The following is a 25,296-nucleotide window of genomic DNA, read 5'->3' on the forward strand; positions in this document are numbered from 1 at the left end:
GTTTCCTCTGTCGTTGTTTACGATATAAAAATTCGACTAGAACAACACTACCCCGTGTATATTGAACTTGAAATTTTATACGTATCGTTAGTTTGATCAATGCTTAAATTGAAAAGTGCTGCTAGAATCCCATGTCGTGTGTTGTTTTAATGCAATTTGCCGTTTTCCGTGCAAACTTTATAAAAGTTGGGAAGGTTTTACGAGAACCTGATGAATAACTTTTTAACAATGAGCAACATAGGATTCTAGCAGCGGTTTTGATTAAACTGAGATGTTTTGCTTTCACTTGATATGTTTATTTTATTTTGGAAACCGCGGGGTAGTGTTGTTCCATCTTATTTTATGTTAAGGAATATACGTAAGCTATTTATAGTTGTCATGTGATAATGCACCAATGTGGCAGTGATGTACTACCCGATTTTATTGCACTGACATCTATTTAAAAGGATAATACTAAGTTTTTGATCTTATTCAAAAAAATTATTTAATTTCACGATTTTGAATACAACAGTCAAAATAAGACGGCATATTGCCCATATGCTTCCTTAACACCCCCGCGTAGGTGTGAAACTTACACATATATCTTCTGCATCTTTAAATATGCAAACAATGACATGCCAATTTTTGCCTCTCTGTCCGAACCAGTCTGACTGTTTTTCCCTGTAGTGAATAGGTAGAAACTTCATAGCCCATCCATGATAATGAGAGCTTGGTAACTCTTCATATTTTCAAGAGCATCCAGTCTAAACTGATCTTGATTGACAGTTCTAACTATGTGTGCCTTCCAGTTATAGATTTTCAACACTGCATCCCCCGATGTTTTTGTGTATTCATTTACAGCTTCCTGGGTCACATGAAGGGCATCTATTACAGAATTAAGCTGCAATTCCACTTTGATAAGTTCACATCTGTCACATTTTAGCATATGCTTGTGTTGACAAGTACTCTGGAAGTCTTTATCAGATGGATCACTCAAACTCCAGTCAATACAGTGGTCAGCACAGAGACTTGACTGTTCCACATGTAACTTGTAATCTGTTTTCATGTATACTCTGCTGGCAGTGAGTTTGGTGGATATTTCTGAATGGACATCTAATGACATCAAGCCAAGATCTTTCAACTGATCAATCAATCCGTGTAGCCGTCCACTCCTTCAGCTGTGATATTGTCCAAGCCTCTCAAATTCTTTCGTTTGGATGCTGCACATGCACGCAGTATATGAAAAAGATAAGTTCTTCCAAGTGGTTGGAAATCTGTTTCCTTACAATAGGCTACATACATATCAACTAAATGAGAATGACACAATGTTCTCACAACATCTGGAATAGTAATCTTCTCTACAGAGGCAAGTTTCATTTCTCTCGTTCCATATGAAACTATCTGCATAAAACTAAGATCAAAGAAAAAGCCAAGTGCATGTTGCATCTTTTCTGCATCCATTCTTTGTCTTGTCGTTTTCATTTTCTCCTTGACTGTTTCTCTACTGTGTGCATCTCCAAGCAATCTTGCCTGATCTATTTTGTACACTGTCAACCCTGGAATGGATTGTAACAACTCATCTTTCGTCATTATACCCCCCGCAAACGAAGTTTGGGGGGTATATAGGAATCACCTTGTCCGTCCGTCCGTCTGTCCGTCCGTCCGTCTGTCCGTCTGTCTGTTCGATTCGTGTCCGGTCCATATCTTTCTTATGGAGAAACATTAGAAGTTCTTACTTCACACAAAGAATGCTTATGACCTAACGGTGTGTCATGACCTTGAACCAAGGTCATTCGGGCAAGGTCAAGGTCACCAACAGAAAAAGTGCAAAATTCGTGTCCGGTCCATATCTTTCTTATGGAGAAACATTAGAAGTTTTAACTTCACACAAAGATTGCTAATGACCTAAGGGTGTGTCATGACCTTAACCCAAGGTCATTCGGGCAAGGTCAAGGTCACTGACAGAAAAAATTGCAAAATTCGTGTCCGGTCCATATCTTTTTAATGAAGAAACATTGGAAGTTCTTACTTCACACAAGGATTGGTTATGACCTAAGGGTGTGTCATGACCTTGACCCAAGGTCATTTGGACAAGGTCAAGGTCTATGGCAGAAATAAGTGCAAAATACTTGTCCGGTCCATATCTTTCTTATGGAGAAACATTGGAAGTTCTCAGTTCACACAAAGATTGCTTATAAGCTAAGGGTTTGTCATGACCTTGACCCAAGGTCATTTGGGCAAGGCCAAGGTCACTAGCAGAAAAGTATAAAACTCGTGTCCAGTCCATATCTTTCTAATGGACAAATATTGGAAGTTCTTAATTCACATCTAGAATGCTTATAACCTGAGAGTATGTCGAGACCTTGACCAAAGGTCAATTGAGGAAGTTCAAGGTCAGTATACCAATAATTCAAAATGTTTATATTAAGTGGCTGCTTGACCTCGGGAATTTCGTTTGATTCGAGTCATGTTTGTTAACATAAGGATGCAAATGTCCTCATGCATTAACAGTTAACTTGAACTAAAATGGAATTTAAAGAATAGAAATTGGTTTGTGTACTCATATAAACATTAACAGTTTTAAAAAATAGAGCAGTTGTTATCTTTAGGAAATGGACGATGAAATAGATTCATTCAATATTTTCTATAATAGAAAAAATACATCAGTTATGATTTTTCTTAGCGGGGGGTATCAATTGTGAGCTTGCTCACAGTACCTCTAGTTGTTTTTGCCACAACTGATAAAAGTTTTACCTTAAGGTTGTTGTCAGATATTTCTCCATATAGTTTTAGAATTTTGTCCTTTAATTCTGCATCAGGTTTTGGTCTCTCGGGTTCTGGTGAAATAAGCAGCTTTAATTCTTAGGACTGTCCAGGAGCAAGCAGATTTAAAAGAGCATCAGTAGATTCTTCAGCTTTCCTTTTATAATATCTCAAATTGCTTGGCTTCACTTTGGATAAACTTGTATGTAACTGTCCTCTTAAAGGGCTGAATTGGCCGTTAGATATAAGGCTGACAACATCATTTGCATGCGTTAAAGTTCCTGTTATTTCACCAGTACTCCAGTTTGAAGCCTGGGATAGGTTCTGAGACATTTGTACTCCATCTGATACCTGTATTAAAAATTAAAAATCTTCCTTCTAATATGTAATTTTTTTAACATGACAAAATACAAGTTCCATGACCATATATTTGAGCTAAGACTTGTGGTAATCAATTCAAGCGGATACTACATGTATAATCATTGCAAATGATTTGATTAGAACAGATCACTTACAGGATCAAGCTGAAGCTGATCGCCATTCTTTTCAAGTGCAGATGGATACTCCTCTTCTTGTATAATCTCCTATGAAAATTAAATTTAACTCAAAATCAGGCAATATTAAGATTTTATTTAAATTTTAACCCTTTAAGCTACGGCAAAGTAATTCAAATGACTTTGACCTTAATGCATATACATAAAAATAAATAAATCCTTGTAGATGATACCATCAAATTTTTTAGTAATTCTAAATTATCTCCCCTTGTAAGGGGATATTGGGCTTTATTTGAACAAATGTGATACTCCAGGCCTCTACCCATGGATGCTTTATGACAAGTTTGATTATACCATAAAAATGACCCAATGGTTCATAAAAAAAATGTAGAAAATGTGAAAAGATTACAGAAAAACTACAGACAAAATGTGATCAGAATGGGACATTACTACAACTTGGGATTCCAGCAAAAAGAAAAGAAAGACAACTTTTTAATGAAATAAGTAAAATATCAGGTTCAAATCTCTCAGACAGCTTAATCGAATTCGTAGTAATGTCATTTTGCATACTTAATTGAGTCATTAAAACTATCACCGACTACCGCACAATATGATATGTACCGTATAGCTGGGTTTTTTTGGTGGGTACATGTATATAATTTTGGCCCATTTTGGCAATTTGCAAATTCACCAAAATTAAAATCGCCAAATTTAGATACTTTCTATATAGATTTTACTGACAAACATGTAGTTTTTGGAGATTATTTTTTTCATATATTTTTTTATGTAAGCATGATAAAAAGGGACTATTGTTACATGCATACAGTGTTACAGATACAAGGAATGTCCATTTTACTCAAAATCAATGCAAAACTAATGTAAATAAATAAAAGCTAGATATAAATAAAAGCTAAATATTAGCTATAGTCTGTCCCAAGTTATTGCTTCCATCAATTTTTGATGATTTTTAATAAAAATACACATACATGTGAAAGAAATACAATTGAAATCAATGAAAGGGAATATATATATCCAAGATATCTTCATTGAACAATTATCCCTTTTCACCCATAAAATTTCACAGGAACGAAAACAATTTTCTTACGGAGATTTATAATGGGAAATGTTTATGTCTTTTCTTTATTCGGAAGTACTTGGGATACCTCACGCAATTTTTGAACGTTATCATCTGGGCTTATTTATGGCTGATGCAATGCACAATCTCTGTAGACTTTCACTTTTGGGATGTGTATTGAAACATGAAGCGGTAGAGAGGGCGTTTCAAAACAGATAATATGGACATTTTTCATATTAGTGGATGAACATAGTTTGAGCACAAAGGTATTTACTACATATGTATTATTGAAATATCAAGCAAAATGTGGTGGAAGCAAAAACTCGGGACAGAGTATAGTACAAATTAGAAGTTTAAACACCGTATTACTTTTCCAGGTGTTCAGGTGTGTAATTTAGCCCCAGTGACAGTGGTGTTAGCTTGTGTGGTTTTGATGATATGATATGTGCCTTGTGGACTCTCAAGATCTATACGATTGATGTATATCTGTACTGTTACACTTCTACAAGTTTTTGTGTTAATATCGCATTTCTGATGAAGTGGTTTTTGAGGAAAAAAAATTAAAAGACACATACATATATATGCATGCACACACCATATTCACTCTTTCGTGCCAATCTCCCTTTTAGAAAGGATTTTGCTCTTTTCTTGAAGAATTAAAAATTCCATAATCATAAGGATGTCTTGTACCAAGTTTGGTTGAATTTGGTTTTTTTGTTCTAGAGAAGATTTAGAAGTAAATATTGTGAAAGGTTGACCCACAATCAGACAGACGAAGGGACAATTAACAGACAATAGAGGCGTGTTTAACAAAGCGAGTACGTGCTCACTAGCACTCACCAACATTTTTGTTGAAGGTACTGGAAATATTTGTGAGCACTTGCAAGCACTTGCTCTTTTTAACACACCTCATATGATCAAAAAAGCTCACTTAAACCTTTGGTTCCGGTGAGCTAAAAACTACTATAAAAAGTAAGAAGACTTTATGTTATTGTAGTTTTACTTACATTAGCTGTACCATAAACATGAGCTGGAGATGATATAGTGGGAGGTGGATATTTTCCTTCACATTGCTTCTTATATGTGTCCATACAGGTTAAGCAAATACCTATTATTAGATAAATTTTATGAAAAATTTCAATATTTTCATGCATGAATAACCTAAGTATTGTTTGCTGTTGTTACATTACACAATTAAGTCTGATTGTGGAAAGTACATGTAATAATATAAATCATTAATGACAAAAAATCTTGCATTCCCTTTATTAATCATTTTAAGAAACTATAATACCCCCCCCCCTCCTAAAAAAAAAATAAAAGGCAGGGTCATATGGGAATCCATATTAAAGTTGAATGGAAAATGCATTTCAATTATTTGTTGATAACAGCACATATAAGAAATAATTTATTGATGCTTTAAATTAGGTTATTTAGGTGTGGAGTATATTCTGGCTCATTTCCTTGGATACTGCTCTTTGTGGTTTTTGCATCCCTTTATGTGATGGAAAACAACATTTCCTTGAGGGTTTCCACTGTATCCCAAGTGTGTAGCGATGGTATGGACAAACAGTGATTGAAGGATCAAAGCTTTCAACAATAAAAAATAGACATCAAATCAATATAAAATTAATGTTAAATAGATGATGTCAAATATATCTTGACCTACATCTTATGTGATTAATTGAACATGTCAAACAATATTGTGTTGATTACATTACTTATAATGTTTACAGTAAAAACAAAATGTTAACATTTAATGTACGTGGTATAGGGCCCCTCCATATTCTGATGTACTAGCTTCTCATTGAAATAAACAATATTAATAAAATCAAATATAATTTTATTTATTTCTATATTTGATACAATGTACCTAACAGTGTAGCCCATTGTTTAGAGTTTTATCAACTACTAGTACTCTGTAAGCCATGAGTTCGAATCTTGCTGTGGCTTTTATAATTTTTATTTTTAAAACATGTAGAATTGTCATATTAGAAAATTCTAATTTATTAAAACAGTGCTCAAGAGTATTTTGATTTTAATATAATTTATTGACATCAATGACTGGTTTTCTGTTTCAACTGTTAATTGTATTAATGAACATGTTTTGATATAGGCACGTAAAGATAAATTATCTTTCATTGATCTACTATGTATATAAATAAAACATTCATTTACATGTACACTTATGATGGGTATAGATAATGTAATAACAACGCAATCTTTGCCTTAAAATGTAGGTGAAAATGTGAATGAAAGAATATATATACACGTATAGTATGCAATCCATACAAAAACATAAATTGCTCCGATATTTATATCCAGTTCTAAAAATAGTTTCGGGGGGAAACCAGTGAAATATATGTATGCCAAACAAACCAATAGTTTCACATTAGTTGTAAGTTAAATTAATTCACGGATTGTAATTCCTATTTTATTCAATATCTATTGTGTGAACATGCACTCATATACCTGAACAGTCCAATTCTATAGGATATAAGGCTTCCTTCACTGTCGGCTGCTGGGTGACAGATCTTTGGCGACCACCACTTAGTTTTAACCCCTGCAGATATCTTGATACGTCCCTATCACAGTCGCGGAAGGTCAACCTAACCGTTTCTTTTGGGTACGGTTTATACAGGCCGCAGGAACTTTTGGCGTAGTGTCCCACACCGCAAACGATCGTGTTTTCTTCTTCACGAACTTCCATTTTCGCGCACTGGCGTACGTAGCAACGAAGCGCCGCCTATCGGCGATATTGTGAATCAATCAAGGAAGACAACAAAATTCTACTTGAATTTGCTAATTTCATCGGCAGTTTAAAGTCCAAACTCGAAATTTTCAAAACTTTTTAAAATTGGAAATCATTGTGCTGAGTGAGTTTAGTAACTAGTTATAATCAAATTTTCACGTAAGGTTTGCTGTTTTTAGTAATTTGATAAAAATATATGCTATTTTATTAAGACTTGCACGGCGTCAAAATTGAGCGCCTTGTCAATATATCGGGCCTGTATTCAAAAACGAAACGGAATATTTCAGAATAATTTGGCACATACATTCTAAACATCCCAGTTGCTTGCTGGGTAAAATTTCGTTTAATTTTTGTCTTATCACTTATCACAAAATTTCGATATTGCCTGATTCTAACGTGAACCTGTACTTAACAATCAAACTTTGTGGGATGATAGATCTATGTATGTAGATGAGTTTACACTTTTTCGTACTTTGTTTATTTTGCTGTTGGAGTTTTTTTTTATTAATGCAAGTGTTCAAATTTGATTGTCAGTTATATCATTAGTATTGAAATTATGATATTCAAACATTTTCCCATTTAAGAAGCTTTTAGTAGTCTAAATAGAGAATGATGAAATTTGGCTACTAGTATACACCTATTTTAATTGCCATTTTGACAAAAGTAACGTCATTTTATATGTTTGTTAGACCCATTTGGGAATTTTATTGTTATTTTTTTTTCCAATAAAAAGACTGTGATACGAAAAATATGACTGTCTACCATTTGAAACTATTTATCGCGATTAGCATATTTTGTTGGACTCAGCACACCTTAGTTATGATAAAATGCTATGCTGAACCAATTTATAATCGTTTGTTACCTCACCTTTTAAGACTTAAGAGAATTATAGAACTTGCCCGTCGACCATTTTGACCGCCATTTTGACTTAATTAGCGCCATTTTTGTCAAAGCAAGCATATTTTTCAGACCAAGCACCTTAAATAATATGTAAAAACAACTTTGCTGGACTGAATAATTATTGTTTTTATGCGTTTTCTCTAGTTTAAAATTTTTAGGAAAACAATTATACAAATCTGGGTATCTGCCATTTTGAATCGCCATGTTGACCTAATTAACGTTTTTTGGGGGAATTTTTTTAAACTCAGCAAACTTCAGATATGATAAAATACTAAGATGGATCATTTCATTATTGTTTGTCAATAATAAAAAGACTTTAAGAAAGAAAAATGTAAAAATTGTTGTCCGCCATTTTGAATCGCTATTTTGATCTACTAAACGCCATTTTCATGAAGGCCGGCATATTTTTTTTTTCGAATCAGCACACCTTAATTATTTTATGACAAATCATGCTGGACCAAATAATAATTATTTGCCATTAAAAGGTTTTTTCGACTATATCGGACTAGAATGCTAGCAGGAAAACAATTCCCGATTGGCACAATAAAGTAACATTTAATGTATGTAATGTCTGTGGAAATTGAAAGTTATCCGCCATCCCATTTACCTGTATTTAAGCACCAAATGTTGAGTCCATAATTTGAGTACTATTGATATACCAGCTTACATTTTTAGTCAGAATTGCAATCATGTGACACTCAAAATTAATGTCCAAAACAACTTGATTGGTTACGTGTGTTATCTAAAATGTGTTTCAATGCCTTTAACGCCTTTTAAAATTTATTATCCATTAATTTGAAGAAAACAGCTAAACTATATATAGATTTATATTGTTTATTACGAACTGTACGTGTTCATGTATTTGAACAGATCCAGCGTGCCTAGAAATTGATAGGGAGCTCCGGTGTTTTGCTGCTGATAACGGTTGCAAAAAAAGGTAGTATTTGACAACGGTTGCAAAAAAGGTAGTATTTGATAATGGTTGCATAAAGGTGGCACTTTGAAGTTTTCAAACAATGTACATGTATTAAGTACTTACGTATATGGTCAAAATAACTTGGAATATATTTAAATTTTATTCATATTGTAGAGAATTTCATACTACAGAATCTCATGGATGGCTTGCAATTGGTTACATAATTGCAACTGCTGCAGTTTTAGCGGTGATAATACTAAGCTGGATCATTTTTCAAAAAAGAAAAAGGGGTAATAATAACAGATATAATCCACACACAAATATAACTTTTTTGACAGCTATAACTGTATTGCAAGTTATTATTTATCATTACTATTAGAGAAATCGTTTTACGGTCATATGATGTACATGTAATTTGAACCCCAAACCCCAAGTGGTATTGACCGATGACACTGAAAGCAATAAGGACCTTGCAAGCTAGGTTTGTATCACTTTTTTGTCTTTTGTCGATAGTGCTTGATATGGGTCCAGATCAGCACAAATCAACACAAACTGAAATCCAATATTGTAATTCATTACAAATAATCGTTTATAGTAGGTTATTACGCTCATACCATAAGATAACTTAGCATAACATTTTAAATGGGTAGTTGTCATTTTTGTACCTTATCATCAGAAGAGAGGCGGTTGTCGTATAACCTGTCGTATAACCTGTGTGAAAGCATTAACGGATAAAGTAGATTCAAGTTTGTTTTATTAAATTGTGGTCCATAGGGATAGGGTTGGGCCATATTTGGAGGGGTCAACTTTTAACAAAGGAATATAGATCAAATTAAAAAAAATTTTTTTGTCAAATACCAATCGGCCAGAATATGTTAATCCATTTTCGATAGCCAATGATTTGCGATCCACTCTGCTTTTCTAACACCCTTGGCAGATTAAGCCGACAAAATTAAAACTTTTGCAACATAATCTAATTGCCTGCGAAGACAAGCGATCGCAGAGAATCTACTAATTGGCGTTGTAGTTCGTTGTGTTTTGTACAAAATTTAAATCCTATCATTATTACAATGTTTATGTTGTTATTGAAAAGCATATAATATATAATTACAAATATATTGGTTTTTTTTTATTGTTTGATTATTTCTATTTTTACACGACCATTTTTCCTAATATCTCTTATGTGATAAAACGTTTTTAAGCTGCTCCAATTTAAGTCAATTGCTAGACAGCACGGTTCTATTTCTGAAGACGGTGCTTTGTTATTTCTGAAAACATTGGGAAAATCTGCAAAGGGTTGTAGAGGAGCTGAATGGATCGTAAACCCTTGGCTAGCAAACATGGCGATTTACTTGTGCGAAAGAATTCTTAAGTAGGATAGATTACGGTTTATACAAATAATTATATCCGGGATTAGGGTAAAAAAAATTGGCCACAATGGGGAGATCGACGAAATTTTACGTAGGAATATACAGATAATATAACAAAAACAGTCTTTTTTAAAAAATCTCATCAAAAGCCAATTGGCGAGAATGGTTGTAACTTTTATGGTAAAGAAGATATAAAGTTGTTCAAATCATTAATCCGTAGACGTTGGATTTTGCCAGAGTGAGATGGGGACGATTTAAAAAAAAATGGATAACAGATCAAAACATCTCGAAAAATCACAAATGATATTATAAATGGTAACACTAATGTGCAAGCATCAATACATTTTATGATTCTAAACTGTTTAGACTGTGGTCCGTGGACAACGCACGTGTTTTAAAATTTAATGTAGATTTCTACTTATATGAAATGTTGTTCAAGATTTAACTGAAAAAGGACATCATTTAGATATGACTATGAAATCATCAAGGTACAAAAGGGACTCAATTTCTAACATAAGAATATTTGCAGAACAAATATGAACATATGTTTAAACAGAATCTACTCTACCATAATTTCCAGACATTTTGTATAAAACAGGTTGCTCAAGCGAGCGACGTGGTTGCCTTTGGTTTTAAAAAGGTTTCGTTTATATTATAAATATTGTATGTACCGGTTTACACAACAAGATCTGCATATATATATATATATATATATATATATATATATATATATATATATATATATATATATATATATATATATATAATCTTTTTCTCATGTAAACAGTTTGTTTCTTATACAGTAAGATAGAATCACTTATTTATAAATTATATTTTATTATTTGTAGAGCAAGTTCAGGAATGTACAGATAATAATGAAAATGAGTCTTTACTAGAAGATAACCCGGAAATAGATGATAATAAACTCCGACAGTTCCTAAGTAAAGGCGAGATTACTGTTTGCCATGTTAGATGCATCATAGTTGGTTGTGGAAAAGCGGGGAAGACGACTCTTTTAAAAAGATTACAAAATGTTTCCTTTGACGAATTGATGCAGATTGAACGGACAGAAATGGTAGATTTCCACGTTAACAGTTTTGAGGTTCTGTTAGAAGAGGAAACTATTCAAAGTAACATTCTTTGCATTTCTATTTGTAGCTTCCCTATATCAAAATGAAGCTTTCAATTTTTTATCTTCATTTGATTTTAATAGAATTAGACATAAAATGCCATTTTATAGTTTGAACAAAAAAGCTCCATATTTTCAAGCAGAGACGGTAGAGGGAGGCGTGTCATTAGAAGATTGAATTTTAGATTGTAAATTATGAAAATAGTGTTCGCTAATCAAAAGTGGGATACAGCGATTGGTGAAAATATCTACTTTAAAAAAAATGATATAACATCAACAACGGGCACTGCTTACAATAGGCGGTTTGCAAACTTTACATATTGAAGGGAAAATAAACATTTTGCATCTTGACAAATACGACTACAATTTGTAATAATATCATGACGCATCTTTAGTTGGAACACCACTCGGTGAATTTTACTATAAGAGTTGTTTGTTTTGAATCTGTGATACAGAACGATCCATGTATAAACTGATGATCAATATTTAATTGAGACTCCTCCCAATGACACTGGGATATAAGTTGAGCATAAGAATGTTTATTAAAACAAGTCCAATTTTTAGGGTGCACTTTTCTTTCTTTAGTGTTTTTTCTATTATCGCATCAGGATCTTGGGTTTATTTTGTTAAAATAAACCCAAATTTTTCTTGGCATAAACCGAATTTTATGAATTCTGTAAACCTAAATTTGTTAACATTTCTATTTGTTGGTTTTTTTAGCTTTCAAAATATATGTTACCTTTGATAATTTTACCGGGCAAATATCTTCAACACATAAACATGGTAAATCAATTTTTCTCCCTGAGTTATGAGTTTAGAAAAATAGTGTTGAAATGATTTATGTTAGTGCATGAATCGATAATTGTAAAGCGAGTCTATTATCGGCTTAAAGTATAATATTATTTGTCGATTATTTTTCTTCTTATAACACATCAGCATTCAGAATATTTTTTTTCTTAACTTTTTTTCTATCTTTTCAAGGGAGATATTTTGATAGAAAATGTCTCCTCCACCCTTTTATTGAATTTAAAATTTGTTTGGCAATTTTAATTTTATGCAATAATATTTTAGGTGATGGAAAACACTTCGGAAGATGTTATTCAACACGTCCGGTTGCTTCCATTGCTCATTACTTTTTCCCTATGATTTCTGAATATTTTGTTCTTTCGATGATTATTTCATAAATAATCTTGAATGTCATTTTTTTCTTTCCATAAAACTCTTTTAAAACCTTACGCAGTTTGAATTTTTAATCATTGTAATTCATAAAGATCATTTTAACAGAAATCAGTTGTTTTTCCCATGCAAATGTTTACGCCCAAGAATATCTATCTATTTTATATGTCTATAAATAAAGTTGCTCTAATTCACATTTATATTATTGGCTATATAATGTAAAGTAACATGCAAACAAAGTATTTAAACAAAATAATCGCTTGTTTTGTTATTTTCATTTAAAGACGCCCTTGTTTATTCTGAAATAATGATAACGTGTACACAAATTTGATTTTTGTTACATGTTGACTGCCATTAGTGTTAACGACGTTTGATGTTTTAGCTTTAGCTACGATCAAAATACATTGAGTTGTTTTTAACTTAAATGGAACATCGTCACGATCTTGGTCAAAAATTATGTTTCCGATTTTAATGTTAACAATGCTTCAGTAAGCCATTTTTAATAGGCAACCAATACTTTATTGTCATTTGTTGAGTTTTAAGCGAGTTACAGAGTTTACAATTCTTTGCAATTTAAACAAAGATTTGTTTACATTTTAAATGTTGAAGCGAAAATTCAGGTTTTAGACATACACCGAATATGCTGAACGTTAGGAACTGTTTATTTATGTTTAAAATAAGCAGGAACATAGTCAAATCAGCTTCATAAAGATTGTTAGTAGAATATTAACCCAAGTAAACAAAAACAGGACAGGACCCTTGTTTACATGACAAAGAATTGTAAGCGCTGTTTCTTGCTTATAACTGAACGACTGACTCTCAAATTTCATTTCATGTTTAGAAATGCATTCTTAAGGCATTGTAAATAATAAAAGCTGAAAAATCGTGGTCATGGCCCTTTAACGTTCAATTATAATGCAGGTGTAGAAAAAGAAGACACATTACCAACAATTTTGTTTTCGAAAGAAAAACTGGAGATGCCACTCAAAGAAAATGATGGAAAAATGGCAAAAGAAACACACCAACCAGGTATGTTTTGTGGTGTGTGTTCAAATGTCTATAAATAGAGCCTATTTATATGATCATGATATACTTTAAAAGCAGAAATATTCCTTGAGGATTTAATTTCGTTATATTTGTTGGTGGAATAAATCAACGAAATTAAATCCATGACGAATTTCCAACCCAAGTATTAATAAATACAGAAATGATATGCGATACATTTTAAAGATTACAATATGACGAAATTAAATTAAATGTTAACGGAATTGTATTTGGCTTAAAATGCAATGAAATTTTTACTTAAGGAAAGAGTCTTCTCGTTATCAAACATACTTCTTATAATAAGAAATTCATGAAATTTTGACAGAGTCAAACGGATCATATTACAAAATGATTCTATCTGTTTTATCAAATTTGACCTTTTTGTTTTCGCATAAGAGCAGGTCAAGGTCACTACCTTTTTCCTCAACGTAAAGGATGATAAAAATAAGTGTAGATCTTTGTAGTTCTGTAGTCATTTATTTAAGATATGAAGATTCTATTCTTCAATGAAATGATAGAACATTAGAATGTCTATCAGCTGATACTACTAAATTGGAATAACTATTTATACTTAAACTGATATTGCTTAGCCCGCATTTCCTCTAATTTTCTTAAATTTTGAGGGAATTTTTATTATTTTTTCATGCTTCCAATAATAAAATATTTATGATTTTTATATATAATAAAGACTTTATAAAAAGATACAAATTGACAGAAAAGCTAATATATTGACCATTTAATAAGAGAGAAAAACTGATTTTAGTGATTTTTTCACAAAAATCAGTGTATAGAAGGGCACTTTAAAAAGCCTACAAAAATATAGTTTGATATGCAAATCATAATTTAAACACATAATCTGAAACCCAAGTATCATATCATTAGTTTACATTAGTGAAAAAATCCAACATAAATGTTTTTGTTTTTAAAATGCTAAATCAGACTCATTAATCTGCAGCAATTCTGAATTGCGCAATATGTGATATTTTCCTACGCCAATATTACGCCAAAAATATAGTCCTTGTTAGATTCTAAACTTTGATTACTTTTTCTGTGCCAAGTTGTACGATAATAAAAAAGAAAGAAAAATATTCTATTATGATTTCCTTTCATCTTGATTTCATGAACAATTAATCAATTTTGCGTTTGACAAGTCGAAAACCATAAAAGACTCCTTCCTTAACGAAAAATGTGCCTGTACGGAAAATATTGGAAGATTCTTGTTTCGATGACAACAAGGCGTATCATTCTATGGTCTAGGTTTTATTAGGTTAGGTTTAAGGGGCAGTTAGTGAACGAACGTTTCAAGAACAATTTTGCATATAATGTCTACATTGACAATAAACAGAAAATAAATTATGTTTGCAAGTTATTACATGTATCTGTTGAGAAGGTTTAATTTTATTATCTATAATATCATATCCTAATCCAAAAAACCCTGTTATAATAAGAACAACAAAGTTATGTCGAGATATCCTCTGTTTCAATATACAGCAAAAATCATTTATTGCGAAAATCAAGGGACCAACAAAAATATATTTTTTTATAGCCGTAAATCGTTTTGCGATTGTATCGAATTTCTAAGAAATCTAATAGTGAATTCGTTATGAATAATCAGCTAACATTACTTTAATCGACAAAAAAATGTATATTATTTGAGTGTAGGGTATTTTACATATGATTGCGCCCATGAGAAAAGGGTCCTTATGACATTTTTTTCACAATTTCAGATTTTCATAGAATTTGACAGTAAACATGTTGACAATTTCAAAAAATGCAATTTTAGATCCTTCGGCAACTTTAAAATTACATTTTTATGCATTTATATCAACAAGTTTGTTTACTGCAGTGCAGCGTTCGGCAGCGTAACGTCAGTGACGTCATAATGATATGCGGCAAAACAAGTGTTGTAAAGTTTTAATAATCATGGTTATGTAATTAATTTTAATCATGTTATTTTCATTATCAGTAATAGATCACAAATATATGACAACACACTGGTACACATAAATTATATACATCAATAAAAACAACAAATACATCAATCATTTTTACAAGTAATTTAAAATTTCAGCAGAACAAAATTTCAGAATTTAACAAAAGTTCTGGCGTCGAACAACCTAAAAAATAATGTTACACCAGTCACTCTTCCAGATCTGTAGGAGTTGGGCACACTTCCTCCTGATGAAGTGGCCTGACGTAAGGGCGGACATTCCTGTAGAGGTACGTCTGGCGATCTCTGGATAGTCCAGGTGGCGTGATCAATATTGGTCTCGCATGAGGATCCGAGATGGGACTCTTCATGATGGATACGCTGGTCTCTTCTGAATCAACGCTCTCCTTAAGAAAGACGTACCCAGGATCTTGGCATGAAAACCGAAAGTGGTGGTACTTTCTTATGTTTCTGACGGCCTTGAAGTTGGTAGAGAGAAAGCTCTTCCAATCCCGCCATTCCCAAGTCGCTCCACCGTCCTCGTGCTTGTATGGGATGGCAACATTGCTGGAGGCTGATTTTTGCACCACGTCCACCAACTGATTAAAAGAGTCCACATCACTTCGGCGGAAAAGTTTTCTTATGTGGCCAAATCCTCCATCAACAAGACATCTAGACAAATATTCATAATCATTATGCCAAGGTGATACATGTAAATGTAAACAGAAATCAAAAGAATATTTACACTGAAACATACAAGGTAATACATTAAAAATTCAATACCTTGTGTGTCCTGGAATCTGCATTTTTAGTGAGATTCTTTCGTGAAAGCCCATTAGAACTCTCCAGCACAGATACGCCAACATATACTGATTTTTGTTTTGACCTGCACAAAAAGGAAAAGAATTTTTTTTAATAAAAACTGTTAAAGTTTTACGAACAGGTAAATATCATAATAACAAACGTGAATTTATATTTAAATTTAAAAAAATAACTAATAAAACAAAAATAATATCAATGACCCACTGCAGTTATCTGCATGTAAAGAACATGACTTTTCCCCAAATCCATATTCGTTGAATGTGTAGTCCAACATGCTAATAACCGCGTTTGCGCCATTGGTTAAAGTCCCATCTTGGCCTAAATTAAAATACTATAACATATTACACATATACAGTTTCTGCAAAAACAGGTAAAAAATGTAAAAATAAAAAATAAATAAGAATTAACAAATTTTTCAATTTAACAGATTTAAAGATACACTGCGTCATTTTGTTTTGTAAAAAAAAAATGATACTATTTACCGATTGTTTGATTTTCGTCAACCAAAAAGTTCAACTGCATAGACGCACTATCAATGCGGACCCCAAAGAGCTGGACTCTGCGAAGCATGACAAAGTATGTCGGTCCCATTTGTCTGGCGTGGTGCGGTAGCTGGAAGTGTTGGGCGAAATCGAAGGTGTAGTGCACGTTCTGAAGCTGCCCGCCTTGCCACTGTCCCATTTCTTCGACTGCTTCTTGTATGCACTCCCTGTAATGTTGTCGTTCTTTCCTAGCTGCTTCAATGTGATCCTGGAAAGCTCTTACGGATGTTAGTTTCTCCTCTTCTGTCCTAGCATCCATGATCTTCTTACGCAGGCACTCACACTTCTGACACACATCATCACGGGGAGTGCTGATCCGGATGTGTGGAATGCATTTTAGCCAGACATCTTCAAATGATGAAATTTTCATAGCACGGATGCTGGACTCCTCACAGGACTTCACATACCTTTGGTGTATTGCTTTCTTGGTATCTGATGCTGGCAGGTACACAGGGGGAATTCCATCGCTGCCTCTGGGTGCCTCGGGCTGTGGGATGCCGAACTCTTCTGCATAATTCTTTATAAATTTCACAGCATTTTCAATCTCCTCAAATTTCAATGCATGAGCTGGCTTTTTCCTCTTGTTTCCGTGTTCTCTAGGACAAACTCCATTTGTGTTCACATGAGTCACAATACTTGACAGTACTTTGTCTGTCACATCATATATTGCCAAAAATGCGTCTCTGCATATGCTCTCTCCTTTGAAGTTATATGTATAGTGCACACGTTTTCGCTTGGTGTTTCTCTTTGTTGTTTGTCCAAAACAACCAGTTTGTAGAGTGCCCATGATGTACAACTCCTTCTCTACCTTGGTCATTTCTCTCATATTAAAGATATGTTCCTTAATCTCATTATCTGAAAATATTCCAAAGCAGTTCTTGGTACATGCACATCTATTCATAAACGAACCATCAGAAGCGACACACAATGTATCCAAAGATTCGTCTGTTTCTATATCTACAGCTGAATTATGCTCATTCTGTGTCTCCACAAACTCGGACATTCGAAGAGCGATCGTTGCGTCATGGTCAACATCTTCATTTTCATCTTCATGGTCACTTTCAGAATGATGATTATCATCATGTCGAGTCACATTCAAGCGCCCAAAATGTTCTTCAATTTGTCTGTCTAATTCCTATTAAAAAATAACTAACTTAAAAACCAAAAAAAGTTCCCTCCTGCAATCTCTCTCTCTCTCTCTCTCTCTCTCTTTCTCTCTCTCTCTCTCATGAATGTAAATTTTGTAGTACATTAAATTATAGTATGTATATTGTACATGTTTAAAATACATGTATAGTGTATTTTAAAAATGTACAATTATTTTGTGTCCAACTTCATTTTGATTCGGTTTAATATCAAAATCATTATTTATTTTTTTGAAATTGTGTTAAATAGACATTTCAATTTTTTTTAAATATCTAATTAAATTATTTTAAATAATTAAAATCATGTAAAGATAAATAAACAGAAGACTTCCAAATTAGACTTTGTGTCGTGTTAATTTTGATTAAATAAAGAATTAAAAAAAAAAAAATAACTGTTCAGGCACGTAGCATCATTTTTGAAAGTGTGGGGGGGGGGGGGGGGCAGACTCATCCAAAAAATCTTGACAAGCAAAAAAAAAAAAAGGAAAAAAAAAAAGGAAAATTAGGTATTTCCCAAAATCTGGCGTAGTATATAACTTCAATTTCAATCCTAATTTCCCTATTTTCATATCAATTCTTTACATACTCCCCAAAAAGTGGGGGGGGGGGGGGCAACTCCTTGTTAATTCAAATTTTTATATGTGGATTTTAAAAAAATTGTTGTTGCGAGAAAAAGGGGGGGGGGGGGCTGGCTCCCCCTGCCCCCCTGCCCCCCCCCCCCCCCCCCCCCGATGCTACGTGCCTGCTGTTTAAAAATTAAATTGATAGTCATTTTTAAATTGATACAGATTTCCCGTCCTGAGCCCCAAGTTAATGCACGACTGAGTTATCTCTCTTCTATTCACTCGTACGTATATCGTAGTACTGTTAGATTTCACTACTTTTTCTAAATATTAGAATCGTTTATGTAAAACTATAGATTAATTAGATACAGTTAACTATATTTTCTTGCAAAATACGTTTCGCTACTAATTACATGTAGCCTACAACAACATGTCGGATGGTCGTCTGTCACAAGTCGGCGGATCATTATTAATTGATGTAAATATAAAAAAAAAGTTTGATTTCATAATGAATTCTTTGAAATAAATGTGTGCACATATTTTCTATACCTCAAACTGATCCATGGTACAGAATGAAAGCAGTTATACAGAGCTTGCTCTCATAATTTGACTGCAAATGTACATGTATTCTTGAATCCGCTCCTCGTAAGTTTGTTTATCGTCGCCATGGTTGTGTAGTATTTAAACCAAAACAAAATCCGAAAAACAAAAATCGATAAATAAACAAAATATAAGCGAAAATAAGACAATGTTTCATATTTTTACAACAACTTTATTCTTTATTCAAAATAGCCTAGCATAAACAATTTTATTCGTTCATTTATAGTATAACGTTACATGTGGCTGGAATACGGCGCTATGATTAAACATCCAACGTTTATGACGTCGTTTCTCTGTTTTGTAAAAAATGACATAAGGACCCTTTTCTCATGGGCGCAATCATATGAAACTTAAACTTTCATGCGTCTTTGATTAAGTTTGTTATGGAATATATTAGGGATGACAATCTCTCGCAGAATTATTAATCGGTTAACGGCGTTCTTTCCGGCGGATTAACCAGTTACTTATATCAAAATACGCACAGTTTTGACTAACTATTATTTTTGCTAAATTAATGTTATTAATTACATAGAAAATAAAATATGAACAATTCTGTTTATATGTAAATTAGAATATAATGTTAAATATCTTGTGACAACTGTTCCAAATGAAATCCAACATATCGAGCAACATCAACTGACCACATGTCGCAATTTTAGCCAGACCTCTAATGACAAAGTCCAATAACATTTTAAATACCCCTTTGAAATGAATATCATTTCGGATAGATTAACATCATTACTTATGTGCCCGCTTTCGACAAAAACTGGTGTCAACTAAAGAGAAAAAAGTAAAATACACACATTAAACGTACATGTAGGTACAATAATGATAATTTTAACTCAAGAGTCGTTTAAGTATTACTCATTAAGGATGTATGAAATGCTCAAAAACATGGCAGTGCCGGTTTGTTTATGTATTCATTATAATTGACGCCTACTGACTTGATCGTCTTATAAGGCAAACATTAAAATATATATTATAAAATCTCTTTTAAATATGCACCCAATAAAACAAAATAAACAAACAAAATATGCATATTAAAACAATCGGTGTTACATGTAATTATAATTATAGTGTTCTTAATTTATAGTTATCAGAACAAAAAAAGGCTTAGCATATTTAACGTTAAAACCGTCATGAAACTAAAACCTACAATCCTTTAAAAAAACTCCTAAAATTGTATGCAATAATTAAAAGCATATATTTGTCTTTGAACAACGAAATCATATTTCAGAAATGATATGAAAACGATCCATACAAAGCAAGGCATTCAACAATCACATGTCTTTAGGTTCAACGGCAAAAACATGCCGCACTACATTAGATGTACTAATTTGTTCCGGAAAATGTATGTGAGGAAAGGTCGGGATATGCTTTTGTTTCTCAAAATTATTGAATATTTCAAGACAGTTCAGATTATATAAATAAAATCTTGAATTGGAAGTTTGTTTTACATGTATATTTTAATCTGTTTTATTTGTTAAATTAGTTTCATTTTGAGAAACATATTTCCTTAAAGCTTGTCTCTCTGTTTGTCATTTTATTCAATTGTTATAAAAAGGATCAGCAAAATTAATGTGTGATATTGTTTGAGTAATTATGAGTTATGTTCATGCAGCTTTAATATTCCAATGCACCACTTTCCTGATTTTTTAAAAATAGTATTTAACAATTAAAAATTTGTTGTAGGTATCAGGAAAAAAAATGTTTCTCAGAAATCTTCACTGAAAAATACAACACTTAAAAACCAAGCCATCAAAGATAATGCAGAAGATGAGGAGAAATTGATATTCGAACCACACTCCCAAGATACAACGATTGTTCAAAACCAGTTTTCCCCTGAACCGAATGAAAAACATGGCGAGGACATTGATGCAAATGTAGATAAAATCGATTTTGAAAAGTTTGCTATTTTAAAAATAAAAGATGCTGTGAATGAGTTATTAAATGAAAAAGATTTGTGCCCGCGAATAACCTTTTTAGATTTTGCAGGACAAAGTATGTACTATGCTTTTCACCAAATATTTCTTCGTCCTAAATCATGTTCTATATTGGTTGTGGATATGACGAAAAGTCTCTATGACAAAGTTAGTGATCAGGATGAAAATGAAAAGGAATATAGCCAATTTGCCTCATGGAGTTACAAAGGTAATGAACTAATATAACCTTTGTTTAGTTATGCGATGAGTGAATTCAACATGAAAATAACTATAGGCAATATTTTAATATGTTTGTATCTTTTGTAGACTATTTCAAATTTTGGTTGAAGTCTATTGACAGTTTTAGTGATACCGAGTCTCCAGTAATAATTGTAGGCACTCATGCAGATAAATTATCAAAAGAAGTAAGTAAAAACTAAGGACACGATTTTCAATATGTGTTAATACCTGTAAGTTGTGGAAAACCTGTCTTCAATATTTTTTTTTGTTTAATAATTTATAAAAATTATACCTAACTTAATTTTACTTAAAAACACGTTTTGTTTATAATATTAATCGAAATTATCAGAAGAAAACAACTTTTGAAAAATCTGAATTTAAACCGAAAAAAATTATACTTTGAAATCGATTTTTATGAACACGTTGAGATAAGGAATATAGCTTGAACAGCGTGTTTTGCTGTCTGAAAAAAGGCATTAGTTTTGGATTCGTAGAAAGATTGGAAATTGGTTAAGAAACGTACCGTTGATATATATATTTTTTTTTTCAAAGCAATTTGTAACATTAAAATCGTGAAATAAACCCCTGCCCTTACTGCATTTTTTCTTTTTGATATAATTTGACTGACGTAATCACATACTTAAACAGTTCATTTTTACAGTTTGTTGGGGTGTAATTATTTTTTTTTTCTAGGAAGGGGTTGAAATGTTTTTAGTAAGAAATGAAACCACGCTTGACCTTTGTAAATAATGATAAATACATATTCATTTTGATAAATTGTGTTTTAAACGGTGATAAAAGAATCGGCTAAAAGTCTACTTTTTTCATATCAGATGTGAAAAGTAACCAGTCTGGAGGAGGGTGTCTATCAAACGAATGAGAAATTACACATATTCATGACCTTTGTCGCTAATGTATACATAGGAATACCTTTCGTAGGAAAAAGGTGATAGATAGATCATAGTTATGGGAATATTTGTTTTTGAAATCGTCATTTTGAACTATCTGAGTGTCGCATATTTAAAGTCTAGCTAGCTATCTAAAACGAATTTTAAATTTCAATTTTTTCTTTAAAAGGATTATTGATTTAAAAAGACCCACTTCTACCAATGAATATTGTTACCATAATCATTGGTTTATAATTGGCAATTGAGCTGTTTTTCGTCGGTTGACCTTTTTTCTGTCCGTCAGGCAAAGTTATAACTTTGTTGCGTCGCTGGCTGTTCACTTCAGTTAAAACAGTCGTTTAAAAGTCTGTCAAGCAACCCTAGACCATCTTGTTCTTTTTTTTCTAATCTCTCCTTATACATTCGTAACAGACACCAGATCATGTGTGCCAAGTTAATTCGTTTTAAAAACTATCGATTGAAACAAAAACTATTTAGCATTTTCAAATCAATTAAAACAAAAAGGCGTGATATCAATTACATAATCAAAATAACAAATTTCTTTACATTATTCTTTTAAAAAATCCACAATACTTTTAGGCCATATGCATTGTATTGATACATTTGCAATTTGCGTTTCTTTAATTTCATGTTTAACATATGTCTGTCATTAATTTCTGAGTTTCAAACAATCAATAATAACTCTAACTCGTGATTATTTAATTAAGAATAATTTAAGACATTCGTAAATCAAAGATACAGCTATCAATTCATCCTTTTCTACTTTTTCTTTATATTTTATATTGCAGGAATGTCGCAAATTTCTTAATAGTCTCAATGAACTCTTTGATAATTGGTCTCATTCTGGTCTTAGAAGACATCTTAATGAAGACCGAATGTATACAATAGGTTTTCCGGATTCAGGATCAGAATTGGAGGATTTAAAGGACCTAAAAAAATGCATTGCTAATATTGTGAAGTGCCCTCGTTATTCGAAAGAAAATATTCGACCTGTCTGGGCATTATTTGAACATATATTGAATAAAATGAAAGAAACTGAAAAAGTAATTCCACGGAAAACATTATCAGATTACAGTGACCAATTAAGCGCTCAGGAATTTAGGATAGACGAGTCAGAAATTTCTAAAATGTTGGTCTTTTTTCACAGAGTTGGTGTTCTGTTATACTTTGATAAAGATGGTTTGAGGGAAAAGATTATTCTTGATATCCAGTGGCTCATTGATGCATTTAAGTGTATCATTGAATACCCTGTCAGAACAGAGGAAAACGATATGAAGCGTAGGCATTTTTGTCGCACTGGTGAATTAGACAGTGTAGAACTTGATAGAATTTGGCATATCCAGGGAAAAGATTTCCTGAAGCACAAAACGACAATAATAGCATATATGCAACAGCTGGGATTATTGATGCGATTGAAAGAATTGCATTTCATTGACTCTACTGTGTATTATTTCCCTAGCATGAATAGTAAAAGGTTTGACAAGACTGGTGAGAACAATGCAAAGTCCTCTATCCTCTGCTTCAAGTTTGATGATGAAATGCAGCTTCAAATTAATGTTTTTCATGGCATAGTTTTAAAATGTTCCAAACTAAATAATTGGTCCATATTGACAGAAGGAGCAAAGAATAACATTTGTCTTTACCAAAATGCAGCATGTTTCTCTTTCCAAAAACATGTAGTGGTTTTATGCAATTGCAATTTTGAAATTCGGGTGCAGGTCTGGGCATCGCCAAATATATATGATGGAAGACTACTTAAAAAGATAAAACATTCAGTCGAGGATATTATACACGATGACGACCTCTCTTATGAAATTGGTTACAAATGTCGAAAAGATGTGCTCAATATTGAAGAAGACGTATCATTTATTTCCCATAGTATTTTTCCTGTCTCTAATCATTTATGTGAAATATGTGATATTGATAAGAAACATGTAGTGGATAATGATATATGCTGGGTAGGTGTAAAATATTTAAGTCATTCTTTTTAAAGTTATGATGTCATTTAAATCTTAATTTACTTTCCAATTCTGGAAATAGGTTGCTTTAGTTTGTTGAAATGCTAGATAATTTTAAATATTTTTTAGGAACTTGAAGTGAATGATGAAAATCAAGGTAAGTAACAATATTGATATCTTCTCTAGAAGTATTAGTTACAGTTGTATGTTTCATTTACATGTATGATATTAGACATATATTATAAACTAACTTCGAAATGTGAATAAAATGGTTTAATGTAACTAGCTACGAGATAAATAAATCAGAATGTAAACTTTGTTTTCGATTATGCGCACTGAAGCTAGTGTGGAAGCTGTTTATGGAATACGTTCTTATACAACTATCTTATCCTGAAAAAAATGAAATCAACACGTATCCAAACAAGAGCATCGCAAGGCGTGTTATCACCTTGTGACATGACAAATCATGGAGGGGAATGGGGGGGGGGGGTGCATACACGCAAGAAAACCGAAATAAAGCCTATGCATTGGGCGGGAGATAACGCTTACATAAAATTAATACTTCTTCTAGTATGTAAAGTTATTTAAAGGCAAATTTATATATAATTCATAATAAAGTTCGGCTGAAGATATTGCCTTATCTTCACAATGTTTTAGAAATACAAACAAATCTCAAATCGTAGATTTGTTTTTTTAACTTTCATATTAGGTACTAAAACATCAGTATTATAATGTCCCACATACAATCCCTGTCTTAAATGTTATTAGGGTATACATAGTGATAACTAAGAGATAAAGTAAAATTGATAGGTAGTAAATATATTTTGAAATCAGTCAGTCTACCGAAACAATGTGTTTTGAAATGCTTTAATTATTTATAAAATTTAGTGTGCTTTTTTGCAACAGTTTTGTTCACATTAACTTTATCCCTTAACACTGTATGCTTATAAACATTATACAATAAACATTTTCAGACGTTTTATTTATAATGTGTTTTCCAAGAAGCGGTTTAAAAGAAGCAGTTTAGCTTATTTACAAGTAAAAATGATGATTTTAGATTTGACATATATT

General features: G+C 32.3%; 2 protein-coding genes across 2 annotated transcripts in view; one reads left to right on the forward strand and one right to left on the reverse strand.

The window, feature by feature from the left end:
- The window catches only part of LOC128173500 (uncharacterized), a 47,784-nt gene extending 23,386 nt beyond the window's left edge, over positions 1-24,398 (forward strand). Inside the window, exons 5-12 of the mRNA XM_052839199.1 lie at positions 8,831-8,897; positions 9,051-9,166; positions 11,095-11,376; positions 13,473-13,580; positions 20,890-21,348; positions 21,447-21,544; positions 23,056-24,225; positions 24,355-24,398. Coding sequence (XP_052695159.1) covers positions 8,831-8,897; positions 9,051-9,166; positions 11,095-11,376; positions 13,473-13,580; positions 20,890-21,348; positions 21,447-21,544; positions 23,056-24,225; positions 24,355-24,390 — 2,336 coding nt within the window. The 3' untranslated portion in view covers positions 24,391-24,398. The remainder of the gene's footprint in view (positions 1-8,830; positions 8,898-9,050; positions 9,167-11,094; positions 11,377-13,472; positions 13,581-20,889; positions 21,349-21,446; positions 21,545-23,055; positions 24,226-24,354) is intronic.
- On the reverse strand, positions 15,389-19,535 carry LOC128173503 (uncharacterized). Its single transcript, XM_052839200.1, has 5 exons — positions 19,147-19,535; positions 16,830-18,024; positions 16,552-16,665; positions 16,309-16,411; positions 15,389-16,197 (listed from the first exon to the last, which is right to left on the reverse strand). The coding sequence occupies exons 1-5, from the start codon at positions 19,159-19,161 to the stop codon at positions 15,735-15,737; spliced, it is 1,890 nt and encodes a 629-aa protein (XP_052695160.1). The 5' UTR covers positions 19,162-19,535; the 3' UTR covers positions 15,389-15,734.
- Positions 24,399-25,296: the final 898 nt, after the last annotated feature.

Source organism: Crassostrea angulata, chromosome 2, assembly GCF_025612915.1.
Source record: "Crassostrea angulata isolate pt1a10 chromosome 2, ASM2561291v2, whole genome shotgun sequence".
In the NCBI taxonomy this organism is placed as follows: Eukaryota; Metazoa; Mollusca; class Bivalvia; order Ostreida; family Ostreidae; genus Magallana; species Magallana angulata.

Excerpts from the sequence above, each read along its gene's own strand:
- LOC128173503 (XM_052839200.1), bottom strand. Across the intron at positions 16,666-16,829 it reads TGACGAAAATCAAACAATCG|GCCAAGATGGGACTTTAACC; the intron begins GTAAATAGTATC and ends ATTTTAATTTAG. Across the intron at positions 16,412-16,551 it reads TTTACATGCAGATAACTGCA|GTCAAAACAAAAATCAGTAT; the intron begins GTGGGTCATTGA and ends CTTTTTGTGCAG.